Genomic DNA, 25,209 nt, shown 5'->3' with positions numbered 1-25,209 from the left:
TGGGCTTTATTGAGTTGAAGCAAAAGACACTTGTTGGGTGCAGTGTTGTTGTCAACAAAAGAAGACGTCTCTTTTGATGCTTTTAGGTATTTACTTGGGGTTTTGTATTATATTCAATTATACCCCAAAAAATACTAAGGTTTGCGATCTTTCGAGTTAAAATCAAAACGCCTATACAAAAGCAAAGAGACTATCATCAAAAACATTGAAGTTGTCAGGTGGAGCCTGGAGGCGAGGTTCCCCATCTTCCTTCTGATTCCGATGGTTCAACCACATAGACATGCCCATCACTGAGCCCTACTGCAAACTGGTCACTCTCCGACGGATGAGCTGCGATCACTAGTACTCTTAAGCTGCAAAGACCACACACATTTCATCAATACATACGCCAGAAGTTATTAAAATTTGATACTTGGAGACTAAAAAGAGAATAATAGTTACCTTGGATTCGAAGGCAAGCAAGCTCTTGGATTAATCCGACATCTCAGTCTGAGATTTGGCGCAGTGAGGACATTGACAGTACCGTCTTCAAAGCTCACGAAGATTGACTTGCTATCACCTGAATATGTACCTGATGTGATTCTTCGACCAGTCGCTTCCCGTAGAAACCACTGTTTCATTAACAATAATAATTAAAAAAAAAAAAAATTAAACCGGCGAGTTTGCTTGCTGCAATACACACACTATTAAATCTGCTATTATTAATTACCGTGTTCAAGCAATCAAGTTTTTGAGCATCGTAAATGGCTATTTGCGTTTCATTGACAACCAACAGATGAATCTCATTTTGATGGAACTGCACGCGAGTATCTGAGACAGCCGGCATTGATCTTCCTTTTGGATCTTTCAAATACATACTACTTCGCTTCTCCCATCCAGCCATGCTCCAAACGCACACCTACATACCCCAAAAATATGTAAAAGCAAGTTACTAATGTTGAGTAACCAAACTCCCAACAACAATATTCTTACCTGTGAATCAGCACCCGAAGACACTAGAATGTTCAGAGCCAGTGAGAAAGCAAGCCCTGTTATTCTTTTCGTATGACCATTCAATAATATGCCTTTCTCCTAGCAAGAGCGTCATTGTATATTCAGGACTTTTACCACAGAAACTAACCATCATAACTTCATTCCAGGCAATACCTCGTCAGTTTGAAGATTGTAGATTCGGATAGATGAATCCTTGAAGCCAATGCCAATGATATTATAGTCTGAAGGAAGAAACGCAAGGAATGTTGCTGCAGGAGGTGGAGACATGTACGTCGCTGCAGTCTATAGGTTAGATAATACATCATATTAGAGCATTAAACTTTTTCACATCTTTAATGAAATTTTACAAGGAAGATACGGTTAGTCACCTCGAAGGTCGCCATCTTGAACAAAGAGATTTCCCTCCCTGAAGCTGACACAAGGTAGGAGTCATTCTTTGAGAGGGCAAGACAAGGAATAGCCTCTTCCGGGTTTGTATCACTTGTCTTATTGATCATAATAATCCCACTGTTAGGTCTCCATAATACTGGATGTGCATTAGTCGTTGCCTATAAGCAAATAATAATGTCTATAAGCAAGAAACAACAAATATGCAACTCACAGTAGACAATGTACAAGGAAACTACTAAAACAAGGAGCCAAGGATACCTTTCCATCCAAATTAGGATCGCTCTTCTGCCATTTCCACAACTTGTGCTCTGCATTAGATGCCAAGGCTAATACTCCAGATCCAGAATTTGTGTATATTAATCTGGAAACCTGAAACTCCCACCAGAGAAAACATGAGTAAGCACTGATCATCCGCAGGATCACTACAAGATATATCTAAGTCAAGTAACAAGATTATAACTCTTCACTTGTAAATGTTAACTTTAGAGATAAACATCTAGCTTGTAGATAGAACCATGTTTTAACTATAATAGTACCTTCGTGTCTGTCACTTTGTCTGGAGAATCAAGGAATAGCACTGAGATGGCTCTGTAATCTCTGTAACTTTCCAGGTTGTAGATCCTTCATTCGAAACATTAGAGGTTCTGGGCTTCCCAAGAGGCAGAGTTCGCACTTCATTTTTCTGAATAACAAAAACTGTTTAATCATACACCATATATTTGGCGTACTACACGGATACACATCCAAATTCAGACTTTAATTCACCTTCATAGCTGCAAAAGAGGTAGATTGATCTGCCATAGTTATTCCTGCATTTGCACTCGAAGAACCAAAACCACCACCTCCACCTCCAGGAACCTGCACACCAGAATGTGTTCACAAATTGCATACAATGTCCACAGAGATAGTATCCAAGAAAATATACCTTAAAGGCAAGCGTGCGATTTTCTGCTGTTCTCAGCAACCTAAATCCATCATCAGTAGCGAGAATTCTAACACCATAGTCACTGGTTGATACAGCTAAAAGTGTTCCTTCCCTATTAAATCTAACACAAGGAGAAGCCTGCAGGTTTTCCACAAGTAATTAGCTGCTAGTATGGAAGTAGTAGAAATAGCTAGAGGCCACGATCATTAGGTAATATTACCGGTAAGCCACCATTTGCATGAATAGTTGTCAGAAGATTTGTGTTGTTCATGTCCCAAATTTTGATAGTCGACTCATCGCCAGCAGCTAAGAATCTATTCTTGGTCGTGTCAAATTGTACAATCCCTACAGCACGTTGTCCAAGGCCTTGATATGTTCTTTTTATGGAGCCTTTACCGTCCTTCCACTCGACTAAGAATGACTCTCCTTCTTTGTTTGTACCACAGGAAAACAACCTGTTACATGTTATTGTTTTTATACATCGAAGGAAAAGATAACAGCCAATGCTTTGCTGAAATTTTTTGAGAAAGTTGGATGAACCTTGCTCTATCACTGCTGAATGCCATTCTGGTCGAAGAATGGCCAGGTGCGTCATAGGTAACACTCGCACCCACATCATCATAAGACCAACCTTTTATTTCTCCATCAGTTGCTGTTGACAAGATAACCTGTACGATCTAGAATGCATTAGAGAAAACTTCTAGTATAGGGGATGCTAGTCTAAATAGTAAAATGTATACACACTACATTCATTCAGTCAGTCGACAATTGTAATCCAAGGGTACTCGGTGTCATGACAGACAAATGAATCATGGCAACCGTATGAGACTGATTGTACGTTCCAAAAACAACCAAAGAAACAACTCTTATTACCTGAATATTTTTCTTCTGGTCAGGACAAACAGAGAGCACAGGAGCTTCATGGCCCTCAAAAGTTAACCGTTTAGCCCCCGTAAAAGCGTCCCAAACCTTTGGATTATTTTAGTTCATGTAAGTCATGCCCAACCATTAACGTGACAACAGAACATAGATGGTCTGAAACACAAACCTTAATGAGTCTGTCATCGCCACAAGTAACAACAGATAGTTGTTCGTTAGGATATGAAAATGCAAGATGGTTAACACTTCCTGTATGAGCTTCAATCTGGAGTCAGAGGAAAGAGTAAAACCAAAATGTAAAGCTATGCTGAACATAGGGAGGCTGGTATGATATTAATGAAAGGAGTAACTGGTAAAATGAACCTCCAGATGATTGCGTATGTCATTGCCCCCATCAAAGGAATAGATATGGACGATGTTTTTTGAGTATGCAACGCCTGAAATATTAAAACAATGTGAATATTTTCCACGTGTTAGGACTGTATCGATTCTGGGAATAACCTTAACAATTCTGAGAACAGTTGGCTTATACCAATTAGAGATCCGTCAGGACTCCATGCCACATGATTTACCGATGCCCTCTCATCATCATTAAAAGATGCCTGTCCACGAATTCAAAAGAGTTAAAAGCACTTCTTCTTGGAAAGGAAGAAAATGTCCAAAAAGTGAAAGGTAAACCTGCAATTCTTTTGAACAAGCATCAAGCTTCCAGACTTCAAATCCCTTCTCCGAAATCATTTGACGAGCACCCACGTCCCACAGGAAAACATCACCACCAATTGTACCAACTGACAACGTATATCTCAGTACCCTTAATCGATAAAAATAAAAACCAAAAAGCAAGAAATGACATTACAGAATCTGCACGTTTGAGAGTATGGTTTTATAGGACATACCCAGTAGTAAAATTTGCTGAAATGGATGGAAGTCCATGCTCGTGACAGGTGAACCCTGAGGAAGAGTTGTAACAACTACCTTGGGAAACTCATCAAGTGATATTGTATTACGTCCATGGGGCTGGCCAGAATATGGAACTGGCGAAATATTACCCACCTGAAAAAAAAATCATTACAAATCACCCAAGAACATTCCCACTAAGAAAAGAATGCTTGGAATGGAAACGATATCTCTTAAGCTCTTCTGCCACATTTTTACAAGTAGAAAACCTAAAACTGAAAATCCCAGTTCTCTCTATAGATTATATAAACTCTAATATCATCAACTTCAACTCTGGGATACATAACAGAGATTACTTATTCATAAGTACCTCCTGTGAGGTTCCAGACGGCCTTGACCTCTTCAAAGGATTGTCAGAATCAGCAGTTTGATTTTCCATATGACCAGAAGGAGTCTGAGGGCCCACTAAAATAGCAGCTAACACAAGGTTTCAAGTTAAACAAAATTATTCAAATGAAACGGATTTCAAAACAGATCTTTCAGATAAATAAAGTAAAATGGTAAGATAATATAGCATTGGCAGATGTAGTTATGATAAAGCAGATCTTTCAGAAAACGTAAAAAAAAAGCATTCAGAATAAATACACAACCTGGATTAGAGATCCATTCTAAAAGAGAAGGTGGGATTGTTGCACGTGGAACAGGCCGAAAAATCTGTCCATGGAACATGTGGCAAACTTGAGCATAAAACAAACGCATTTCCATAGAGTAGTAAAGAGAACATAATCAGTCGGCACTTACAGTAATCGGTTGGTCGCAAGTATGGTCCACAAACAGAGTTTCGATGTCAGGATTTGGCATAGCATTCTTACATAGATGATGCTGCCAGTTTAAACTATGAGAAAATCGAGTTAATCCCAAGTTTTAATCATTTGAGAAAACACATTTTGACTAAATTAGATAACAGAACAAGTTTCAAGCACCTTTGCCCGATTAGAGTACGCAGCCTTGAAGTCTCAAGAACAGGAAACTGAAGTTTGTCGCGGAGAAGTGGATTAGCCTTTATCAGTTTCTCTAATCCACGAAACAACTGACCCCTTCCCGACGTTGTATCCCCGTACGTGGAGAGTTTCGGGTTGGCTCTGAAAGTTGATGTAACAGTATGAATAGATAATCTATATCAGCTGAAAAAATGTTGCAAGGGTCAACATTGTGAGAACCTCAAGTCATCCACTGTCAAAAGCAGGGACATTTCCTTGAAGAGATCTTTATTATAAGTTTCTAATTCAAACACCTTCAGATCCTTGAAGAATATGTCCAAAGCTTTTGCATGATCACGCCTGCAGATTAAATAGAAAAAGTATTGAGACTCATACACCACTAAGCTTAGCTAAAACTACTCAAAAATATGAAGCTTTATACTTACTTATCTAATGCTTCAAGATACTTATGCTTTCGGATTTCAAAGAAGATGTTCATGGACTGTTTGTTATCCTCAATCTTGGTGAATCCAGAAAGATACTTCTCCATTTCGTCCCACTTGCCTTGAGCCACAAGTTCTTCAAAGTAACGCATGTTGAAGTAACAAGCAGACTCCGATTCCAATCTGTTTAACACTAATCATAATTAATCAGGATTCCCAATTCCCAATTTGAAAAAAGATTGGATGGGAAAGGAAACCTGTGAACAGTTTCCTTGTGTTTCTTTTCATCGAGAAATTGAAGAATCAAGAACATAAGATCCTTCTCGAGAGTAGCCATCACTGCACAGCAGCTCTGCGAACGAGATCAACACACATACATTAAACGATCATGCGCTAACTAACAAGATACTCCAGCAAAAATGGAATAGAGCGAAGAGGACGAAGAACGTAGTGGGAGAAGTACCTGCGGAGATTAGATGACTAAAGGTTTCGCCGATCGAAGAATCTGGGAACGCGAGCAAGAGCGAGAGCGAGTAGTAGAGAGAGTTCGTTTTATTTTCCTCTTCGGTTGCTGTTGTGGGTGACGATCTGCTATTTATTGAGAGTGGAAAAGTAAATTAACCGCCAATGCGCGCGGAATCGTTGGAAACAAAATTATAAGCAGGATACGATAAGTTAGGTTGCTTATAGTGGTAGAGTGACATTATCAGATAGCTCGCTTATCAATGAGGAATTAACAATAGTATCTAATCAGTAAGTATAGACTTTATGAACAGTGCCCAGTAAATTCAAAATTAAGTTAAGTACCCGTTGAAGTTAAGGGTGGTAACATCGACGATAAGCTCAGGATCCTCGTCTAGCTTGAAGAAATGACGATTCTCGCACCCAAAATCCATAATCTGTTGTAGAAACCAGATTACAACGAAAGAAACACGCAAACCAAAGCGAGAAAGAGAGAGAGAATCCACGATACCTGATCGTAGGTTTTGACAAGGCGGCATCGACGACAAGCCCTGAGCTCGTGGCCGAAACTCGTCGGAATCTGAGCAGCCACTTCTCCCATTCTTAATTCAAGCAAGACGGAACAATGGATTTTTCACTTCCATAGAACTACGTAAATATTCATCGCTCCCCTAAGTTGGCCTAAATTAGTGGGCCTGAACATAATGGGCCCATAACGCTGTCCCTAATATTGGGCTTTATTGAGTCTTAGAGCGTTCGGGCTCGGGTCGGGTATTTCGGTATAGGGATAGAGAACCCGTTCGGGTATTTCTGTACTTTAGTTCGGGTTAGGGTATTTTTAGTTCGGGTTCTGGTATTTTTAGTTCGGGTTCAGTTATTTTGAATCGGGTTCAGATATTTAGATTTTAAAAGAAAAAAAATATTTTTTCATTTTTTAAGTTTCTTGTATTTAAAAATATAGATTTCACTTAACTGATTTTTTTTTTTATAAATTGAATGATTAATAGGTTTGGAAATAATATTTCAAAAACAGATAGATATTAATTTGGGTATTGTTTTTAAACTTTAAATGTAACTTTTGTTAATACATGAAACAAAAAGTTTGACATGCATTTTAAATGAATATCAAATCATTTTCTCCATAATTATATATATATATACTTATGATTTTAAAGTATGTGTAACATCAATATAAATATTTTTAAAAAATAAGAGATGTAAAATAAAAATATAAGGGTAAGTATATATATGTTCGGTTATCTTCGGATATCCATTCGAGTTCAGATATTACCCGTTCGGGTTCGGATATCTAATATCTCCTAACTTAATACCCGTTCGGATATTTTGCTACTTCGATTCGGATTTCGGTTCGGGTTTTTCGGGTTCGGCTATCGGGCAAAGTTCCCGAACCGTTGTTTAAGAGAAGGAAGCAAGAGAACAGTTGTTTTTTTCCAGTTGTGCAGTGTTATTGTTAACAAAAGAATATGCCATCAGATTTATATGGTAATACATGAAGGAATCAACATATCGGTGCCTAAGAAGGCAGAAACATTCAGTTTTGTGATGCTATGAGGGAATTACATGGGGGGGGGGGGGGGGGGGGGGGGGGGGGGTTGTATTATATTCAATTATACCTCTAAGGTTTGAGATCTTTTGAGTTAAAATCAAAAAGACAAAACGCCTATCTATACAAAGCAAAAGACTATGCAAAACTTTTAAAGTTGTCAGTGGAGCCTGGAGGCGAGGTTCCCCACGTTCCTTCTGATTCCGATGGTTCAACCGCATAGACATGACCATTACTGAGCCCTACTCCGAACTGGTTACTCTCCGATGGATGAGCTGCAATCACTAGCGGATATACTCTTGAGCTGCAAAGACCACACACATTTCATCAATACATACGCCAGAAGCTAATAATATTTGAGACTTAAGGCATAATAGTTACCTTGGGTCCGATGGCAAGTAAGCTGTTGGATTAATCCGACATCTCAGTCTGAGATTTGACGCAGTGAAGACATAGACAGTACCGTCTTCAGAGCTCACGAAGATTGACTGGCTATCACCTGAATATGTACCTGATGTAATTGGACTAGTGGCTTCCCATCGAAACCACAGTTTCAAGCAATCAAGTTTTTGAGCATCGTAAATGGCTATTTGCGTTTCATTGACCACCAACAGATGAATCTCATTTTGATGGAACTGCACGCGAGTATCTGAGACAGCCGGCATTGATCTTCCTTTTGAAGCTTTCAAATACGTACTACTTCGCTTCTCCCATCCAGCCATGCCCCAAACGCACAGCTACAGACCCCAAATATGTAAGCAAGTTACTAGTGTTTAACTAACTTATGAACCAAACTCACAACAACATTATTCTTACCTGTGAATCAGCACCCGAAGAAACTAGAATGTTCAGAGCCAGTGAGAAAGCAAGCCCTGTTATTCTGTTCCGATGACCTTTCAATATGGCTCCCACCTAGCAAGAGCGTCATTATATATTCAGGACTTTTACCACCAGAAACTAACCATCATAATTTCATTCCAGGCAATACCTCACTAGTCCTAAGATTGTAGATTTGGATAGATGAATCCTCGAAGCCAATGCCAATGATATTATTTTCTGAAGGATGAAACGCAAGAAATGTTGCTGCAGGCGGTGGAGGCATGCACGTCGCCATACACTATAGGTTAAAAGATAAAACAGAGCATATCAGAGCATGGAACTTTTTCAAATCTACCTTTCATTATTACAAATTATCAGACGCTGCAGTGGTGATTTCAACTTTTTACAAGGAAGATACGGGTAGTCACCTTGAAGCTCGCCATGTTGAACAAAGAGATTTCCCCCCCGGAAGCTGACACAAGGTAGGCGTCATTGTTTGAGAGAGCAAGACAGGGAATAGCCTGTTCCGGGTTTTTATCACTTGTCTCATTAATCATCATAATCCCACTTTTAGGTTTCCATAATACTGGATGTGCTGCATTAGCCGTTGCCTATATAAGCAAATATATAAAGTCTATAAGAAAGAAACAACAAATATGCAAGTCACACCTAACAATGTACAAGGAAACTACTAAAAAAAGGAGCCAAGGATACTTTTCCATCTAAATTAGGATCGCTATTCTGCCATTTCCACAACTTGTGCTCTGCATTAGATGCCAAGGCTAATACTCCAGATCCAGAATTTGTGTATATTAATCTGGAAACCTGAAACTCCCACCAATGAAAACATGAGTAAGCACTGATCATCCGCAGGCTACATAACAAATAACAGCCTCAGTCACTACAAGATATATCTAACTCAGGTAACAAGATTATAACTTCTTCACTTGTAAATGTTGACTTTGGAAGATAAACATCTATAACTATAATAGTACCTTCTTGACTGTCACATTGTCAGGGAGCCTCAAGGAGTAGCACTGAGATGGCTCTGTAATCTCTGTAACTTTCCAGGATGTAGATACTTCAGTTGAAAAATTAGAGGTTCTGGGCTTTCCATCAGCCAGAGTTCGCACTTCGTTTTTCTGAATAACAGAAACTGTTTAGTCATACACTATATATTCGGCACCCTACTTGTAGGATACACATTCAAATTCAGACTTTAATTCACCTTCGTAGCTGAAAAAGAGGTAGATTGATCTGCCATAGTTATTCCTGCATTTGCACTTGAAGAACCAAAACCACCACCTCCGGGAACCTGCAAACGAGAATGTGTTCACAAATTTCGAACATTTTTCACAGAGATAGTAGTATCCAATAAACTATACCTTAAAGGCAAGCGAGCGATTTTCTGCTGTTCTCAGCAACCTAAATCCATCATCAGTAGCGAGAATTTTAACACCATTGTCACTGGTTGAGACAGCTAAAAGTATTCCTTCCCTGTTAAATCTTACACAAGGAGAAGCCTGCAGGTTTGCCACAAGTAATTAGCTGCGAAGTAGTAGAAATAGCTAGAGGCCACGATCATTAGGTAATATTACCGGTAAGCCACCATCTGCATGAATATTTGTCAAAATATTTGTGTTGTTCATGTCCCAAATTTTTATGGTCGATTCATCGCCAGCAGCTAAGAATCTATTTTTGGTTGTGTCAAATTGTACAATCCCTGCAGCACGTTGTCCAAGGCTGTCGTATGTTCTTTGTATTGAGCCTTCACTTTCATCCCACTCGACTAAGAATGACTCTCCTTCTTTGTTTGTACCACAGGAAAACAACCTGTTGCATGTTATTGTTTTAAAATTTGGAAGGAAAAGATAGCACAGTCAGGGCTTTAAGAAATGCTTGTAAAAAATTGAGAAAGTTGAACGAACCTTGTTCCATCACTGCTGTATGCCATTCTTATCAAAGAATGGCCAGGTGCGTCATAGGTACCTCTCGCACCCAACTCATCATACAACCAAGTTCTTACTTTTCCATCAGTTGCTGCTGAGAATACAAACTGTATATACACTACATTCAGTCAGTCAGTCAACAATTGTAATCCAAAGGTATTCGGTGTCATGACAGACAAATGAATCATGGCAACCGTATGAGACTGGTTGTACGTTCCAACAACAACAAAAGAAACAATTCTTAATACCTGAATATTTTCCTTTTGGTGAGGACAAACAGAGAACACAGGAGCTTCATGACCCTCAAAAGTAAACCGTGTAGCCCCAGTAGCAGCATCCCAAACCTTTGGATTGTTTTAGTTCATGTAAGTCATGCCCAACCATTAACGTGACAACAGAACATAAATAGTCGGAATTCGGAAACAAAAACCTTAATGAGCCTGTCATCTCCACAAGTAACAACATATAGTTGTTCGTTAGGATATGAAAAGGCAAGATGGTTGACACTTCCTCTATGAGCTTCAATCTGGAATCAGAGGAAAGAGTAAAACCAAAATGTATAACCAATTTGGAACATATGGCAGGCTAAAGTGAGTGATATTAATGAAAGAATAGCTGGTAAAATGAACCTCCAGATGACTTATTACGGCATTGTCCCGACAAAAGGAATAGATATGCACGATGTTTTTTGAGTATGCCACGCCTGAAAGGACATATTAAAACAATGTCAATTTTTTTCCAGTGTTAAGACGGTTTCTATTCAGCGAATAAACTTAACAATTTAATCACAAAGTCTCATGAAGATAATAAATTGCTGGAGAACAGTTGGCATATACCAAATAGAGTTCCATCAGGACTCCATGCCACATGGTTTACTGATGCCGTCTTGTCAGTATTCAAAGATTCCTGTCCACAAATTCAAAAGAATTAAAACATGCATCAAGCTCAAATTCTAAACAATTAAAACATGCATCAAGCTTCCAGAAAGTAAGAGAATATATCCAAAAGGTGAGAGGTAAACCTGCAATTCCTTTGAACATGCATCAAGCTTCCAGACATCAAAACACTTCTCTGAAATCTTTTTACGAGCACCCACGTCCCACAGGAAAACATCACCACCAGTTGTACCAACTGACAACATATATCTCAGTACCCTTAATCGATAAAAATAAAAACCAAAAAGCAAGAGATGACATTACAGAATCTGCACGTTTGAGAGTACGGTTTTATAGGACATACCCAGTAGTAAAATTTGCTGAACTGGATGGAACTCCATGCTGGTGACGGGTGAACCCTGAGGAAGAGTTGTAGCAACTACCTTGGGCAAGTCATCAGGTGATAATGTATTATGTCCAGAATATGAAACTGGCAAAATATTACCCACCTGAAAAAAATCATTACAAACCACCTGTGAAAAGAATGCTTTGAATGGAAAAGATATCTCTTAAGCTCTTCTACCACATTTTTGACAAGTAGAAAACCTAAAATTGAAAATCCCAGTTCTCTCTAAAGATTATATCAACTCTCGGATACATAACAGAGATTAGTTATTCATAAGTACCTCCTGTGAGGTTTCACACGGCCTTGGCCTCTTCAAAGGATTGTTAGAATCAGCAGTTTGATTTTCCATATGACCGGAAGGAGTCTGAGGGCCCATTAAGATAGCAGCTAACACAATGTTTCAAGTTAAAACAAAACTATTCAAATGAAACGGATTTCAAAACTCATGATAAGACAGAGCATTCAGAATAAACAGACAACCAGCACTTGAAGATGCAAAACGAACGCCTGACAGGAGCACCAGGAGCAGCTGGGATTGTTGCACCAGGAGCAGGCTGAAACAGTTGTCAAGAAAACATGTGGCAACACTTGAGCGTAAAACAAACCAATTTCCATAAAGAGAACATAATCATTCGGCACTTACACCATGAGGTGACAACACTTCAGCTGCAATATTGGGATGACTTATAGCAGGGGATGCAGCTCGCGCAGCAATTGGTTGGTTGCATATATGGTCCACAAACAGAGTTTCGAATTCAGGCTTTGGCCGAGGATTCTTACATAGTTTGTGCTGCCAGTTTAAACTATGAAGAAATCGAGTAAATCCCAAGTTTTAATCATTTGAGAAAATTGTGTGTTTACACTGAATAAAATAACAAGTCTCAAGCACCTGTGGTTGATTAGAGTACGCAACCTTGAAGTCTTGATAGCAGGAAACTCGAGCTTGTTGCGGAAAAGTGGATTATCCTTTATCAGTTTCTCTAAGTCACGAAACAGAACGCCTCTTTCTGACTCTGTGTCCTTCTTGTACATGGAGAGTTTCGGATTTTCTCTGAAAGTTGATGTATTAGTGAATGATAAATAGTCTATATAACCGGAAAAAAATGTTGCAAGGGTCAACAATATATATGAGAACCTAAAGTCATCCAGTGTCAAAAGCAGGGCCATTTCCTTGAAGAGACCTTCAGAAAAAGGTGCATAAAACCTCAGATCCTTTCGTAATATGTCCACAGCTTTAGCATGATCACGCCTGCAGATTAAATAGAAAAAAAGTACAATTGAGACACATAACCACCACTTAGCTTAGCTAAAACTATTCAAAGATATGAAGCTTTATACTTACTTATCTAACGCTTCGAGATACTTATGCTTTCGGATTTCAAAGAAGATTTTCATGGACTGTTGGTTATCCTCAATCTTGGTGAACCCAAAGAGATACTTCTCCATTTCGTCCCACTTGCCTTGAGTCACCAGTTCCTCAAAGTAACGCATGTTGAAGTAACAGCCAGACTCCGATTCCAATCTATGGTTTATTTCAACATTATCAAGGATTTTAATCAGGATTCTCAATTCGCAATTTGAAAAGAAAAAAAAAAGATTTGGCGGAAAAAGAAGGACCTGTGAGCAGTTTCCTTGTATTTCTCTTCACCGAGATATTGAAGAATCAATAACAAAAGTTCCTTGTCGAGAGTAGCCATTACCGCACAGCAGCTCTGCGAACGAGATCAACACAGATACATTAAAGGATCGTGCACTAATTGAATCGTCGAATCTACGAAAACAAGATACTCGAGCAAAAATGGAATAGAGCGACGAGAACGAATAACGTAGTCGGAGAATTAGTACCTGCAGAGATTAGATGATGATAGGCTTCGCCGATCGAAGAATCTGGGAACGCGAGAAAGGGCGAGTAGAGCAGCAGAGAGAGCTCGTTTTATTTTATTTTTTGGTTTGATTTTGAGCATTTGATGTGGGTGACGAACTGATATTTATAGAGAGAGGAAAAGTAATTTAATTATTAATTAATTACTATAAAGCTGAAAAGGAAGGAAGATTAGTGATTTTGAATCCAAGAAAGAGAGAAGAAAACAAAAGACGCTCTTAAAGGCACGTTGAGATAAGTTAGGTTGCTTATAGTCGTTTGCGCGAGGTGATATGACCTGTGGCTTATCAACGAATTAAGATATGGTAAGGCTCTAACTTTAAAACGGCGACGTTTTGGACAAAACAAATTGTGCCTTGGGTAGATTAGTTGGGCATATTTCTTAATTCAATACATGTTTTTGATGGGCCTTCTCTAATGAACATAGCCCAAACAATAACGGATGTTATTTGGTTTGTTAATTATTTCAGTTAAGAGGAAGAAGATACACTTTTCAGTCCATAGTACAGTTGTTAATTTTGATCTTCAACATGTGTTACACCTTGGTAAATGAGATTGAACGGATTCAGATCTTCTTAGTGTTAACTTCTTGATTGAATAACACATTATGGGCCATGTTCAAGCCCATTGTGTATTTGTAATTTGTACAGAGCTGGGAATTGCTAAAAGTCTTTGCTTGTATACTATGGATTTTGTTCAAACACCACAGCGCTTTTAGATTATATCATGAAAAGAACCGATAATATCGTCGAGATACACGTTTTCTTGTTTGTTTATCTACAAGGATCTGAAAACGAATTTGTTATTTTTGACAATAAAACGAATATGCACCAATTCTTTCTTTCTTTTTTTTTGAAAAAGGGCTTTCAAATTAAACTGCAAGAAAAATACATGCACTATGTTTTTAAAAAATCAACGGGTCCATTGATTATTTCTCTAGAAATCTCTTCCGGAAAAATAGAGATGGCTTCTGATAAAATAAAAAGATACGCATATATAAAATGTTAACCACTTGACTAAAAGCAATATTAACCATGTTTTATGTGAAAATATATAAAAAAGCTGGGGGAAAATTTGCAAAAAAAGCTTTGTTGGGAGGAGAGAGCAGCCGCTGATCAGACACGCTTCCTTTCTTCATTCATCTTCCTTCCCTTTTTTATACTCCTTAATTCTCTTCTCTATATATCTCTCTATCCTCACCGCTTTTGCATCCATACCGCTTTTTTTCTTCTGGGCGTTTCACTAACCCAATCGTCTGCCATCGCTAAACCTTATCTCTTACTTCTTCCTGAGTTTTGCTTCGTATCCGGTGAGATTCGATCGTCTCCTCCCACCCTCCTTCTTTTGCATCTTAGATCGTTGATTAATCTTCATCGCCCTTGCTCTATTTGCTTCGATGCTGATGATTCTGTGATTGCTAATCGAACTGTTTCGATTTTGTGGTTTAGTTCTATAGATTTTGGAGTTACCATTGTAATTAGATCGATTGAGCGTTATCTCGATTCACTATGTTATCTTCTGCTTGATCGATGAAGCCGTCGAGAAATGGTTGTTCCGATCGAACAAATTGAAAAGCCACTCATTTATAGTTTTTGATCATTTCTGGGGTTTGATGTTACTCTCAAGGGTCTGATCTAACTATATTTTGCTAGTAGATCTCTGATTGTGATCAAGGATAATGATTTGTACTCTTCTGGTGGATCTAATGTGTGTGCATTCACTCAAACCTTTGGTTTCGTTCTATGTCTCTGCAGGCTAGCTATATGGCCTGAACTAGCAATTTCATGGGAGTTGTGGAGGATACTGAACCTCCTTTTAAACGCGCCAAACTCCTCCTCGCTGACGAACCCAACGGCAACTCTTCTTCTATTAGAGCCACTAGTAGTGTGAACAACTCTTTGGGAGACCTGATGGCGAGGCCTCTCACCTCCTCCTCCCAAGGGGATGATGAAACCATCGGCTCCAAAGGCGTCATTAAAAAATCCGAATTCGTCAGGATCATCAGCAGAGCTCTCTATTCGCTTGGGTATGGTAAAACCGGGGCTATGCTGGAGGAAGAGTCCGGAATCCCTATGCATCAGTCCGTCGTCAAGGCGTTTCTGCAGCAGGTTAAGGAAGGGAAATGGGATGAGAGTGTTGCGACGTTGCACAGAATCGGGTTGGTAGATGAAAAGGCGGTTAAAGCTGCGTCGTTTTTGCTGCTAGAGCAGAAGTTCTTTGAGCTTCTGAAGTTTGAGAAGGTAGCTGATGCGTTAGGGACGTTGAGGAACGAGATTGTGCCTCTTCGTGTTAATACAAAGCGTGTTCATGAGCTCGCTTCTGCACTTATATCACCTTCAAAGTTTATGTCACTTAGCTCATCGGGTAAAGGTAAAGAGAGTGTGAGTTCAAGGTCTAAGGTTTTGGAGGAGCTGCACAACTTGCTTCCTGCTTCTGTTATGGTCCCGGAAAAGAGGTTGGAGTGTTTAGTTGAGAATTCTCTTCGTATTCAGCGGGATTCTTGTGTTTACCATAATACTTTGGATAGTGATTTGTCTCTGTTTTCTGATCATCAATGCGGGAAGCACCAGATTCCTTCTCGGACTGTTCAGGTTAGACTGCTATGATATGTTAATGTTACTTCTGTTTCCTTCATGTTGTGGTTGTTTCTTCTCTTGGTGATCATTAGTTTTTCGAAACTATATGTATCCCTAGCTGAAAGGTTTTAGTACAGTGTGCTCAGCGTGATGCTTCTTGTTCTTTTCGGTTATTTTTTCCATCATTGTCTATTATAGTATTTTTCTTTGCTGTGACCTGTACTCACGTTCCTATGATTATCTAATTACTGCAGTGGCCTCTTTTTTATGTTTGTAGTTCAGTGTTTGTGTGTGTTTATGACATAAATCACATTTGTTAAGTTCTCTCTATGTGAATGGTTTAGATCTTGGAGTCGCACACTGATGAAGTTTGGTTCTTGCAATTCTCGCATAATGGCAAATATCTAGCTTCATCGTCCAAGGACCAGACCGCAATTATATGGGAGGTAATGCTGACTTACCATTTAAAAGTTTTGATTTGTTACCTGGAAACATGTTTGCTGATCTTCTTAGAGTTTACTTCTCAGATCAAAGCCGATGGGCAGTTTTCATTGAAGCATAAACTTGTGGGCCACCAGAAGCCCGTGACTGCGATCTTATGGAGTCCTGATGATCGTCAAGTTCTGACATGTGGAGCAGAAGAGGTTATCAGACGCTGGAATGTTGATTCAGGAGACTGTATTCACACGTACGAAAAAGGCGGCATCGGTCCCATTTCTTGCGGATGGTATTCTGATGGGCAGGGAATCATTGCCGGGATGACAGACCGAAGCATCTGCATGTGGGACTTAGACGGTAGAGAGTTGGAATGCTGGAAAGGCCAGAGGACGCAAAAAGTATCAGATATAGCAATGACGGATGATGGCAAGTGGGTCGTTAGTGTATGCAAAGGTTCAGTGATATCCCTGTTTGATAGGGAAGCGACAGTCGAGAGATTGATCGAAGAGGAAGACATGATTACATCCTTCTCGCTTTCGAATGATAACAAATATCTTCTGGTAAATCTCCTTAACCAGGAGATCCGTCTCTGGAATATCGAAGGTGACCCCAAGATTGTGATGAGATACAAAGGCCACAAGCGTTCACGGTTCCTCATCAGGTCATGCTTTGGTGGCTATCAACAAGCTTTCATCGCTAGTGGAAGCGAGGATTCTCTGGTATAAATCCACTCTTTTCATCACATAAGCACACAAAGCTAAATCAAATGTATATAGTTCCTCGGTTTGGTTTTAGGATTTAGAGTTACAAAACATTATCAGTTTTAGAGAAGACAATCAGATGAGTCTCTGTTTCTGAGTATAGAAGAATGGTTGCATCTCTATTCTGTTGGTGACATTGGTCTACATACATATTCATATGTTGTGTGATTTGCAGGTATATATATGGCACAGATCAACAGGGAAGTTAATCATTGAGCTACCAGGACATGCAGGAGCGGTAAACTGCGTGAGCTGGAGCCCAACAAACCTTCACATGTTGGCTTCAGCAAGCGATGACGGCACCATAAGGATATGGGGACTTGACAGGATAAACCAACAGAACCAGAAGAAGCAAGTGCAAGCAAGTAGTAGCAATGGTGTGCTTCACCGATGCAATGGGAACTGATTATGATTTACCTTTTTCCTTTAAACTACTTAACAGTTATGTTGTTTTCTTCCTTCATCAATCTCTTTTTCACTTTGTTTCCTTTGGCATGGAAGAAACAAAAGAAAAAAGCTGTTTTTAATTATGAACCCATAAGTGGAATGAAAAGAAAATGCAAATTGCAACATTTATTTCTTTTTTTACTTCTCGTGCTGCTTCTTTGTAAATAGTTTGAATGATATCATTTAAATAATTCGTTAAAATTGGATGAACTTAATTTTTTCCTTTAGATAATTATTTGTTACATGGAAAATTTTATTTATTTTGTTATTGTATATTTTGATTAAGTCGGTTAATTGAATTATATTTTACTCTGGTAATGAAAAAAAAATACAAAGCAGTAGCGGTAACTAATTATTTTTCACTCTCTTATTATTCGAAGTTTCGAATCCCTAATTTCTAGAGAGGATGGGAAGTAACCGTCCTAGGAACTTCCGGCGGCGCGGGGACGACGGCGGCGATGACGAAATCGACGGTAAAGCTGCTACCGCCGCGACGAAACCGTCTCCGGCGAAACCTAAAAAACTCCCAGCGTCTGACACGAAGAAGAAGCTCCTCAGTTTCGCCGATGATGAGGAAGGGGAAGAAGACGGACCTCTCCGCGTGACTGTAAAGCCTAAGAGCAGCGGCAGAGACAGAAGCAAATCGTCTTCGCGTCTATCTTCTCACAGACTCAACTCTTCCACCATCGAACATCGTCCTTCCTCTTCCTCCTCCAACGTGCTTTCCCAGGCCGGCTCTTATACGAAAGAGGCGCTGCTCGAGCTACAAAGGAACACACGGACGCTTCCGTATTCTCGACCTAGTGCAAGTACCGAGCCGAAGGTAGTGCTCAAAGGTTTAATCAAACCTCAGGAGGAGCAGGAGAGCCTGACGGATGTGGTTAGACAGGTTTCGGATTTGGACTTCGATGAGGAAGATCGGCCTGACGATACGTTTTTCGAACAGGCGGTGATCGAAGCTAGAGCCAAGAGGGAGAAGATGAGGCAGCCACGTTCAACACCAGCACCTGATTTCATATCACTGGATTGCAGTACCACGAATCGTTCTGCTGTTGAAGTGCTTAGCGATGAGGATACTGACTTTCAAGGAGGTTTCATCAGTGCATTGCCTCACAAAGGTAATGGGAAAGCTGTGTTTACAGCTAATGAGTCCACGATTAGTAGCTTATCTGAGGATGAAGATGAGGAAGAGAAGTTGTGGGAGGAGGAGCAATTAAAGAAAGGTATTGGTAAAAGAATAGATGAAGGGACTAATAGAACTGCAACTAGCGATGTGCCTTTGCATCCACAACAGAAACCGCAGATGTATGCTTATCATGCCGGGATACCTCCTGGTTCAGGGCCTCCCACCATTGGTCCAGCTAGTAGTGTCGATACGTTACCAATGTCACAACAAGCCGAACTTGCCAAGAAGGCGTTGCAAGAGAATGTTAAGAGGCTTAAGGTATTGATCTATGAACTTGCCCTCTTCTCTGTAGCGAATCTTTTGCCTTCTCTTAGGCTTTGGTTAGTATCACCCTATCATGTTTTTCATTATCAGTTGATCGTTAAGTTGTGAACATAGCTCACCGCAGAGGTTTTCCTAGAGTCCCTTTGCTGCTGACTAGTTATGAACTTATGAGACTGATTTGTTTATGGGTTATATTGGATTTGGTTTGTGATAATCTGCATTTATTTTGAACTATTTGCCAGGAATCTCATGCAAAATCCGTATCCTCGCTTGCCAAGACGGATGATAATTTAACAGCTTCGTTGATGAGTATCTCATCTCTTGAAAGTTCTCTATCTGCAGCTGGAGATAAGTATGTCTTCATGCAAAAACTCAGAGGCTTCATTTCTGTTATTTGCGACTTCATGCAGGTACGCTCTAATATAACGATGTGCATGTAGTTGTATACATATTGCATAGGTTGCAGGATTATCTCTTTTACTTTTGAAATACTCATATCATCGATACAAGAAAGAAATGAACTCAAACCAAATTTTCGTGTAACCTAAGTACTCTTGGCGTATATATTCTTTGAAACTTAGAGTTTGATTCCATCTCTATAAAAACAAACGATTTCTGTAGTACTGAAAACGTACAAGATTTACGATTGATTGCAATGCATGCAACACAAGGGCTTTCATATAAAGAGCCGTATGGATTCACTATATGGATAATGTTACCCCTAATATAAATGCATCTGGTGCTTTCATTTCCATCAGTATAAAAATTCAACTATGAAAAAATACTGCTACTGGATTCCTCCTAATTTCTGTTTTGAATTTTCTTTCGCAGGAAAAGGGTTCCTTCATTGAGGAAATTGAAGATCAGATGAAGGAACTTAATGAAAAACATGCTTCAGCTATTCTAGAAAGGAGAGTTGCAGATAACAATGATGAAATGGTAGAGCTAGGCGCCTCCGTGAAAGCAGCAATGGCAGTTCTAAAGCAAGGAAGCAGTACTTCAGTGATCGCTGCTGCCACAAGTGCTGCGCTGGCTGCCTCTGCTTCTATAAGACAGCAGGCCCAACCAGTTAAGCTTGATGAATTGGGCAGAGACGAAAACTTGCAGAAGCGCAGGGAAGCGGAACGGAGGGCTGCAGCACGGCAGAAAAGGCGAGCTCGATTTGAAAATAAACGTGCATCTGCCATGGAGATTGATGGATCTTCTCTGAGAATAGAAGGAGAATCAAGCACTGATGAGAGTGACAGCGAGACTTCAGCATATAAGGAAATCAGAGACAAGATACTTCAATGTGCTGATAAAGTCTTCAGTGATGCATCTGAGGAATATTCCCGGCTTTCAAGGGTGAAGACGAGATTTGAGAAGTGGAAGCGAGACTATTCATCTACTTATCGTGACGCTTACATGTCTATGACCGTTCCTTCCATCTTTTCGCCTTATGTACGCTTGGAGCTTTTGAAATGGGGTCCTCTTCATCAAGAAGTGGATTTCTTTGACATGGAGTGGTAAGTTATTCACGATTCCTAACTAGTAGGCATTAGTCTCTTAGTGTGTGAACTAAACCATTGTTTATCGTGGAAATAGGCTGACTCGTTATCTATGTCTGCAGGCATGGGTTATTGTTTAGTTACGGGAAGCCAGAAGACGGGGATGATTTTGCACCCGATGATACTGATGCCAACCTTGTCCCTCAGCTAGTGGAGAAGGTTGCGATTCCTATATTGCACCATCAGATAGTTCGTTGTTGGGATATACTTAGCACCCGGGAGACAAAAAATGCTGTTGCTGCTACAAGCTTGGTGACAAATTATGTTTCTGCTTCAAGCGAGGCTCTGGCAGAACTATTTGCTGCTATTCGTTCTCGTCTTGTTGAAGCCGTAGCAGCTATTACGGTATGAATTCGAATTTGTTACATCTTTTGCTATTTTTCTGATAAACTCTCGTCGACTCTGTTATGAAGTATACTGGACCAATTATATCGTCTGATCCTTTCTTTGTTCTCCAGGTTCCGACATGGGATCCTCTGGTATTGAAGGCTGTACCCAATGCTCCACAAGTTTCAGCATATAGGTTTGGGACATCAGTCCGTCTTATGAGAAATATATGCATGTGGAAAGACATCATGGCGCTTCCAGTGTTGGAGAACTTGGCTCTGAGTGAGCTTTTGTTTGGCAAAGTCCTACCTCATGTCAGAAGCATTTCATCAAATATCCATGATGCAGTCACAAGAACTGAAAAGATCGTTGCTTCTTTGTCTGGAGTATGGACAGGACAAAGCGTCACAAGAACTCACAGGTAACAATAATTTCTCTCAACAAAAGTTTGCTCTCTCACGCATTGGCATAGGTCATTTTATCATAGTCCCATCTTGTGTTGTTGTATATTATTTCCCGTTTTGGTTAGAATCTGTCTGCGTGAAAAGTTAAGCTGTTGATTTTCATGAGTGTTAACGCAAGAGTAAAGAAAGCGGAACTTTCCAATCAAGATTTACATACTTAATCTTGCAAAGTCTCTAGGCACTTCCTTTAAAATTAGATAGTATTGGTCAGGCTATGGTCTTTATGCTCATTCACCTAAGAAAAATCATCATCATTGTTACATGATAGTAGCAACTCATATTATGGAATTGACCAATTTTTGTGCTGTAGTTTCGCCTTGACATACTAAAACGTTCTCTTTGATTTTGCAGCCGGCTGTTGCAACCACTTGTAGATTGTATTCTGACACTTGGAGAAAATCTCGAGAAACGGCATGCCTCAGGACTGGATGATGCGGAAACCACGGGTCTTGCCCGCAGGTTGAAGAGAATGCTAGTGGAGCTCCACGAACACGATCACGCCAGAGAAATTGTCAGAATATTCAATCTCAAGGAGGCAGTATTCAATCCAGAGACAGAAGTGAGAGGCAACATGTCCAACAGCTCAAACTCATCAAATCGTGGCACTTCAAGTATAAAACAATAGCCAAAAGAGCGTCACTACATGCATATAGTTTGTCTAAGAAAACAATAAAAGGTGATGGTGATAAAGAGGATACAGAGGCATCTGATGCTGGTGTTGAAGTGAGGGTGACTAGATGTTCTTATGCTGAGATGTCTTCGCTGGAGGAGAGAAAGTTGATGCCATATATGCTCTTTCTTGTGCCTAACGTCAAAGAAACAATGGCTGGTGCAGTGCAGTAAAATACTGAGATTTTTGGAAGAGAGTTATAGATACACAGCAGCATGATCTTAGTGAAAGCGTAACAGAAACTAATGCTTCGTCACTCTATTCAAAGACAACTACATGTCACGAATGTTGTTGTTGGACTGTCAATGACTGTTACAATTATCTACATACGTATGGGGAGCTTTTGTTCCAACCGTGGCAGGAGTCTGAAGTTAGATTGGGTGCTCAGTTAGGCAGAGTTCAACATGACAAAGATGCATTATTAATGACACGGTTTCTCTTTGAGGAAGGGAAACTTCCAAGTGACGACAACATAAATGGAGATACAGGAAACACCAAATTGTTTCAGGGTTGTACAACTAGTTCTCCATACTCTTCTTGGGCACAATGAGAGTTTTCTATATCTCGTTGGTGTCCTGTACTGTTTAGAGCGTGTTCCATTTTGAATATTGGGCAACAGAGAGACGATGATGAGGGGTAACAAGACAGATTATCACCAAGCAGTTTCAGAACTAGAGTGGTTGGGTTGGTCTCGTTCTGAGTTTAATAATATACATATCTCTGGAGACAACTGTCTGGAACTATGGTTGAAACTCTCGGGTAATTTTAGCAGTGTAGATATGAAAGAACAATCTGATACAAAGCATCAAATACTCAAAGCTCCTGTTGTGCAAATACAGAGGCTTCTCTTTGGCCAATTACAAGGAGATTGATGCAAACACTGAGTCTGATGGAGCAGTCAAAAACGTATGGTTACTGCAACAATCTGGTGAATGCACTAAATGTTCAGTGAATGCAGATTTTTCTGAAACGTGTGAGAATGGTGATGCAACATCTCATGAACCGAAAGATGTGTAAGAATTGGTGGTTTGTTTCACTGATGAAAGTGACTGAGTCAAGCCTTGCGTCTATCTTACTTGATTGTGAGATTATGTTTACTTGAGAGTTTGGACAGCTTGACATGACATCTTCCTTTGCTATACTCTGGCTGGAAGAAGTCCATTTCTCTGAGTGACATGATGGAAGGAACAACACAAGGAACCACATTAGCCTATCACAGTCTCTGCTACAACTCGTTTTTAAACAGTAAATATTTCCTTTTCAGATTCATGAGCTTTCTTCATATCTCCCATCTTAGTCATGACAAAAAATATTTAACAAAAACTTTTGGCATGTAGAACAACTTCATTATCTCGGTTACATGCTAACCAAAAGATTTGCATGCAACCAAAATTTAAAGTAAAACATCACTTTCTTGTTGTCCAAAGATTAAAACAAAACAAAAACATCCTAGTAGAAGCTGAGTGTTGGAATGGTGAATACTACAAGAAGCGTAGTTAATGAATTATACAACTCTCTCAAACATTACCATTTGACCAACTTTTTATATGTTTGAAACACTAGTTTCTTTTCAACACAAAGTGATCATTCTTACCCATACTAAGAACGTTAAGAAAGAAAGAGAAGAATATTCCTCTTGTAAGTGTAAGATGAATGCAACAATTGCAACCATCATCATGATGGTGATGGTGATGTTTCTCATATGTATTGTCTATCCACTACACGGTATGTTAAAGTTTAAGATATTAAGTTGCTGATTGTTTTAAACTTATCTAGCTTCAGAGAATCCCAAACAATCGCCAACATCTTCTTCCTTCAAATGTGCTCTGTGTGATCATGGGATGGAAGCAAACCCAAAGTCCCATCAAAGAAAGCATGTACTTCCCTCATGCTTCCTTGAAAGATGTAAGCAACTCGGCCAAAAACATACTTATCCAAGGTTTGACGGAGTACTTGAAGTCTTCCAATGATCATGTAGAGAGTGTAGCAATAAGGAATGCTACAACCGATGTGCGTCTTCAAAACCTCAAGATAGAAATCTTTGTATTTCCTATGGGCAGAGAAAACTTCACACAAATGGAATTGGATGTCATTAGTTTTGCTCTAGGCACCGAATTGTACAAGGCTCCAGCTATGTTTGGAAGTTATTACTACAAGCCAGACAAAAGTTTTAATTTTTTTTCTTCATTACATTTTATAATAAAAAAATAAGGAAAAAATAAGAGAAAAATAAGGGAAAAACAAGAGAAAAAAGAAAGAAAGAGAAAAAAGCATGTTAGCAATATGTTCACAACATAATCTTTATGTTTGAGTGGCATGATGGAAGGAACAACACAACCACATTAACCTATCACAGTCTCTGCTACAACTTGTCTTTCAACATTAGACAGTTCCTTTCATATTCATGAGGTTTTTTCATCTCCTCCATCTTAGTCATGACATAGAATATTTAACAAAAACTTTTGGCATGTAGAACAACTTCATTATCTCGGTTACATGCTAACCAAAAGATTTACATGCAATCCAAATTTTAGAGTAAAACATCACTTTCTTGTTGTCCAAGGATTAAAACAAAACAAAAACATCCTAGTAGAAGTTGAGTGTTGGAATGGTGAATACTACACGAAGCATAGTTAATGAACCACACAACTCTCTCAAACATTACCATTTTACCAACTTCTTTAACTTTTTATATGTTTAAAACACTAGTTTCTTTTCAACACAAAGTGATCATTCTTACCAATACTAAGAACGTTAAGAAAGAAAGAAAGAGAAGAAGATTTCTCTTGGAAGTGTAAGATGAATGCAACAATTGCAACCGTCATGATGATGATGATGTTTCTGACATGTATTGCCTCTCCACTACACGGTATGTTTAATGCATATAATATCATGTTAAAGTTTAAGATATTAAGTAGTTCACTACAAGAAATATGTACATTGTTAGCGCGAGAAATATGCTATATTAAATGTTTAATAGCGAATTCATAAATGCTATGTATACGGCAGCCATCATAGGTACCCCTCTTACGATAACATTTTTTTAACGTTACGAAATATACAGC

At 39.3% G+C, this 25,209-nt stretch overlaps 2 protein-coding genes and 2 pseudogenes across 2 annotated transcripts; 2 read left to right on the top strand and 2 right to left on the bottom strand.

Annotated features, from left to right (window-relative positions):
• Nucleotides 1-9: 9 nt before the first annotated feature.
• LOC106384957 lies at nucleotides 10-6,604 on the bottom strand (annotated as a pseudogene).
• A 956-nt stretch (nucleotides 6,605-7,560) lies between these two features.
• On the bottom strand, nucleotides 7,561-13,579 carry LOC111198437 (annotated as a pseudogene).
• Nucleotides 13,580-14,513: 934 nt separating this feature from the next.
• On the top strand, nucleotides 14,514-17,811 carry LOC111204262 (WD repeat-containing protein 26 homolog). Its single transcript, XM_048751874.1, has 5 exons — nucleotides 14,514-14,773; nucleotides 15,219-16,055; nucleotides 16,385-16,486; nucleotides 16,568-17,197; nucleotides 17,415-17,811. Exons 2-5 carry the CDS (start codon nucleotides 15,249-15,251, stop codon nucleotides 17,643-17,645), a joined length of 1,770 nt encoding a protein of 589 aa, XP_048607831.1. The 5' UTR covers nucleotides 14,514-14,773; nucleotides 15,219-15,248; the 3' UTR covers nucleotides 17,646-17,811.
• Nucleotides 17,812-18,071: 260 nt separating this feature from the next.
• On the top strand, nucleotides 18,072-23,550 carry LOC106384959 (transcriptional repressor ILP1-like). The gene is made up of 6 exons (XM_048751873.1): nucleotides 18,072-19,130; nucleotides 19,379-19,546; nucleotides 19,968-20,641; nucleotides 20,746-21,028; nucleotides 21,142-21,431; nucleotides 21,826-23,550. The coding sequence occupies exons 1-6, from the start codon at nucleotides 18,093-18,095 to the stop codon at nucleotides 22,097-22,099; spliced, it is 2,727 nt and encodes a 908-aa protein (XP_048607830.1). The 5' UTR covers nucleotides 18,072-18,092; the 3' UTR covers nucleotides 22,100-23,550.
• Nucleotides 23,551-25,209: the final 1,659 nt, after the last annotated feature.

This window comes from Brassica napus, chromosome C3 (assembly GCF_020379485.1).
Source record: "Brassica napus cultivar Da-Ae chromosome C3, Da-Ae, whole genome shotgun sequence".
In the NCBI taxonomy this organism is placed as follows: domain Eukaryota; kingdom Viridiplantae; phylum Streptophyta; class Magnoliopsida; order Brassicales; family Brassicaceae; genus Brassica; species Brassica napus.
This window is presented reverse-complemented; position numbering and strand designations above follow the sequence as displayed.

Bases quoted from the DNA above. Each gene is read 5' to 3' on its own strand.
- LOC106384959 (XM_048751873.1), top strand. From the start codon at position 18,093: ATGGGAAGTAACCGTCCTAGGAACTTCCGGCGGCGCGGGGACGACGGC. The intron at 19,131-19,378 runs GTATTGATCTAT...ACTATTTGCCAG, and splicing joins AGAATGTTAAGAGGCTTAAG to GAATCTCATGCAAAATCCGT. The intron at 19,547-19,967 runs GTACGCTCTAAT...TTTCTTTCGCAG, and splicing joins TTATTTGCGACTTCATGCAG to GAAAAGGGTTCCTTCATTGA.
- LOC111204262 (XM_048751874.1), top strand. From the start codon at position 15,249: ATGGGAGTTGTGGAGGATACTGAACCTCCTTTTAAACGCGCCAAACTC. The intron at 16,056-16,384 runs GTTAGACTGCTA...TGAATGGTTTAG, and splicing joins TTCCTTCTCGGACTGTTCAG to ATCTTGGAGTCGCACACTGA. The intron at 16,487-16,567 runs GTAATGCTGACT...TTTACTTCTCAG, and splicing joins AGACCGCAATTATATGGGAG to ATCAAAGCCGATGGGCAGTT.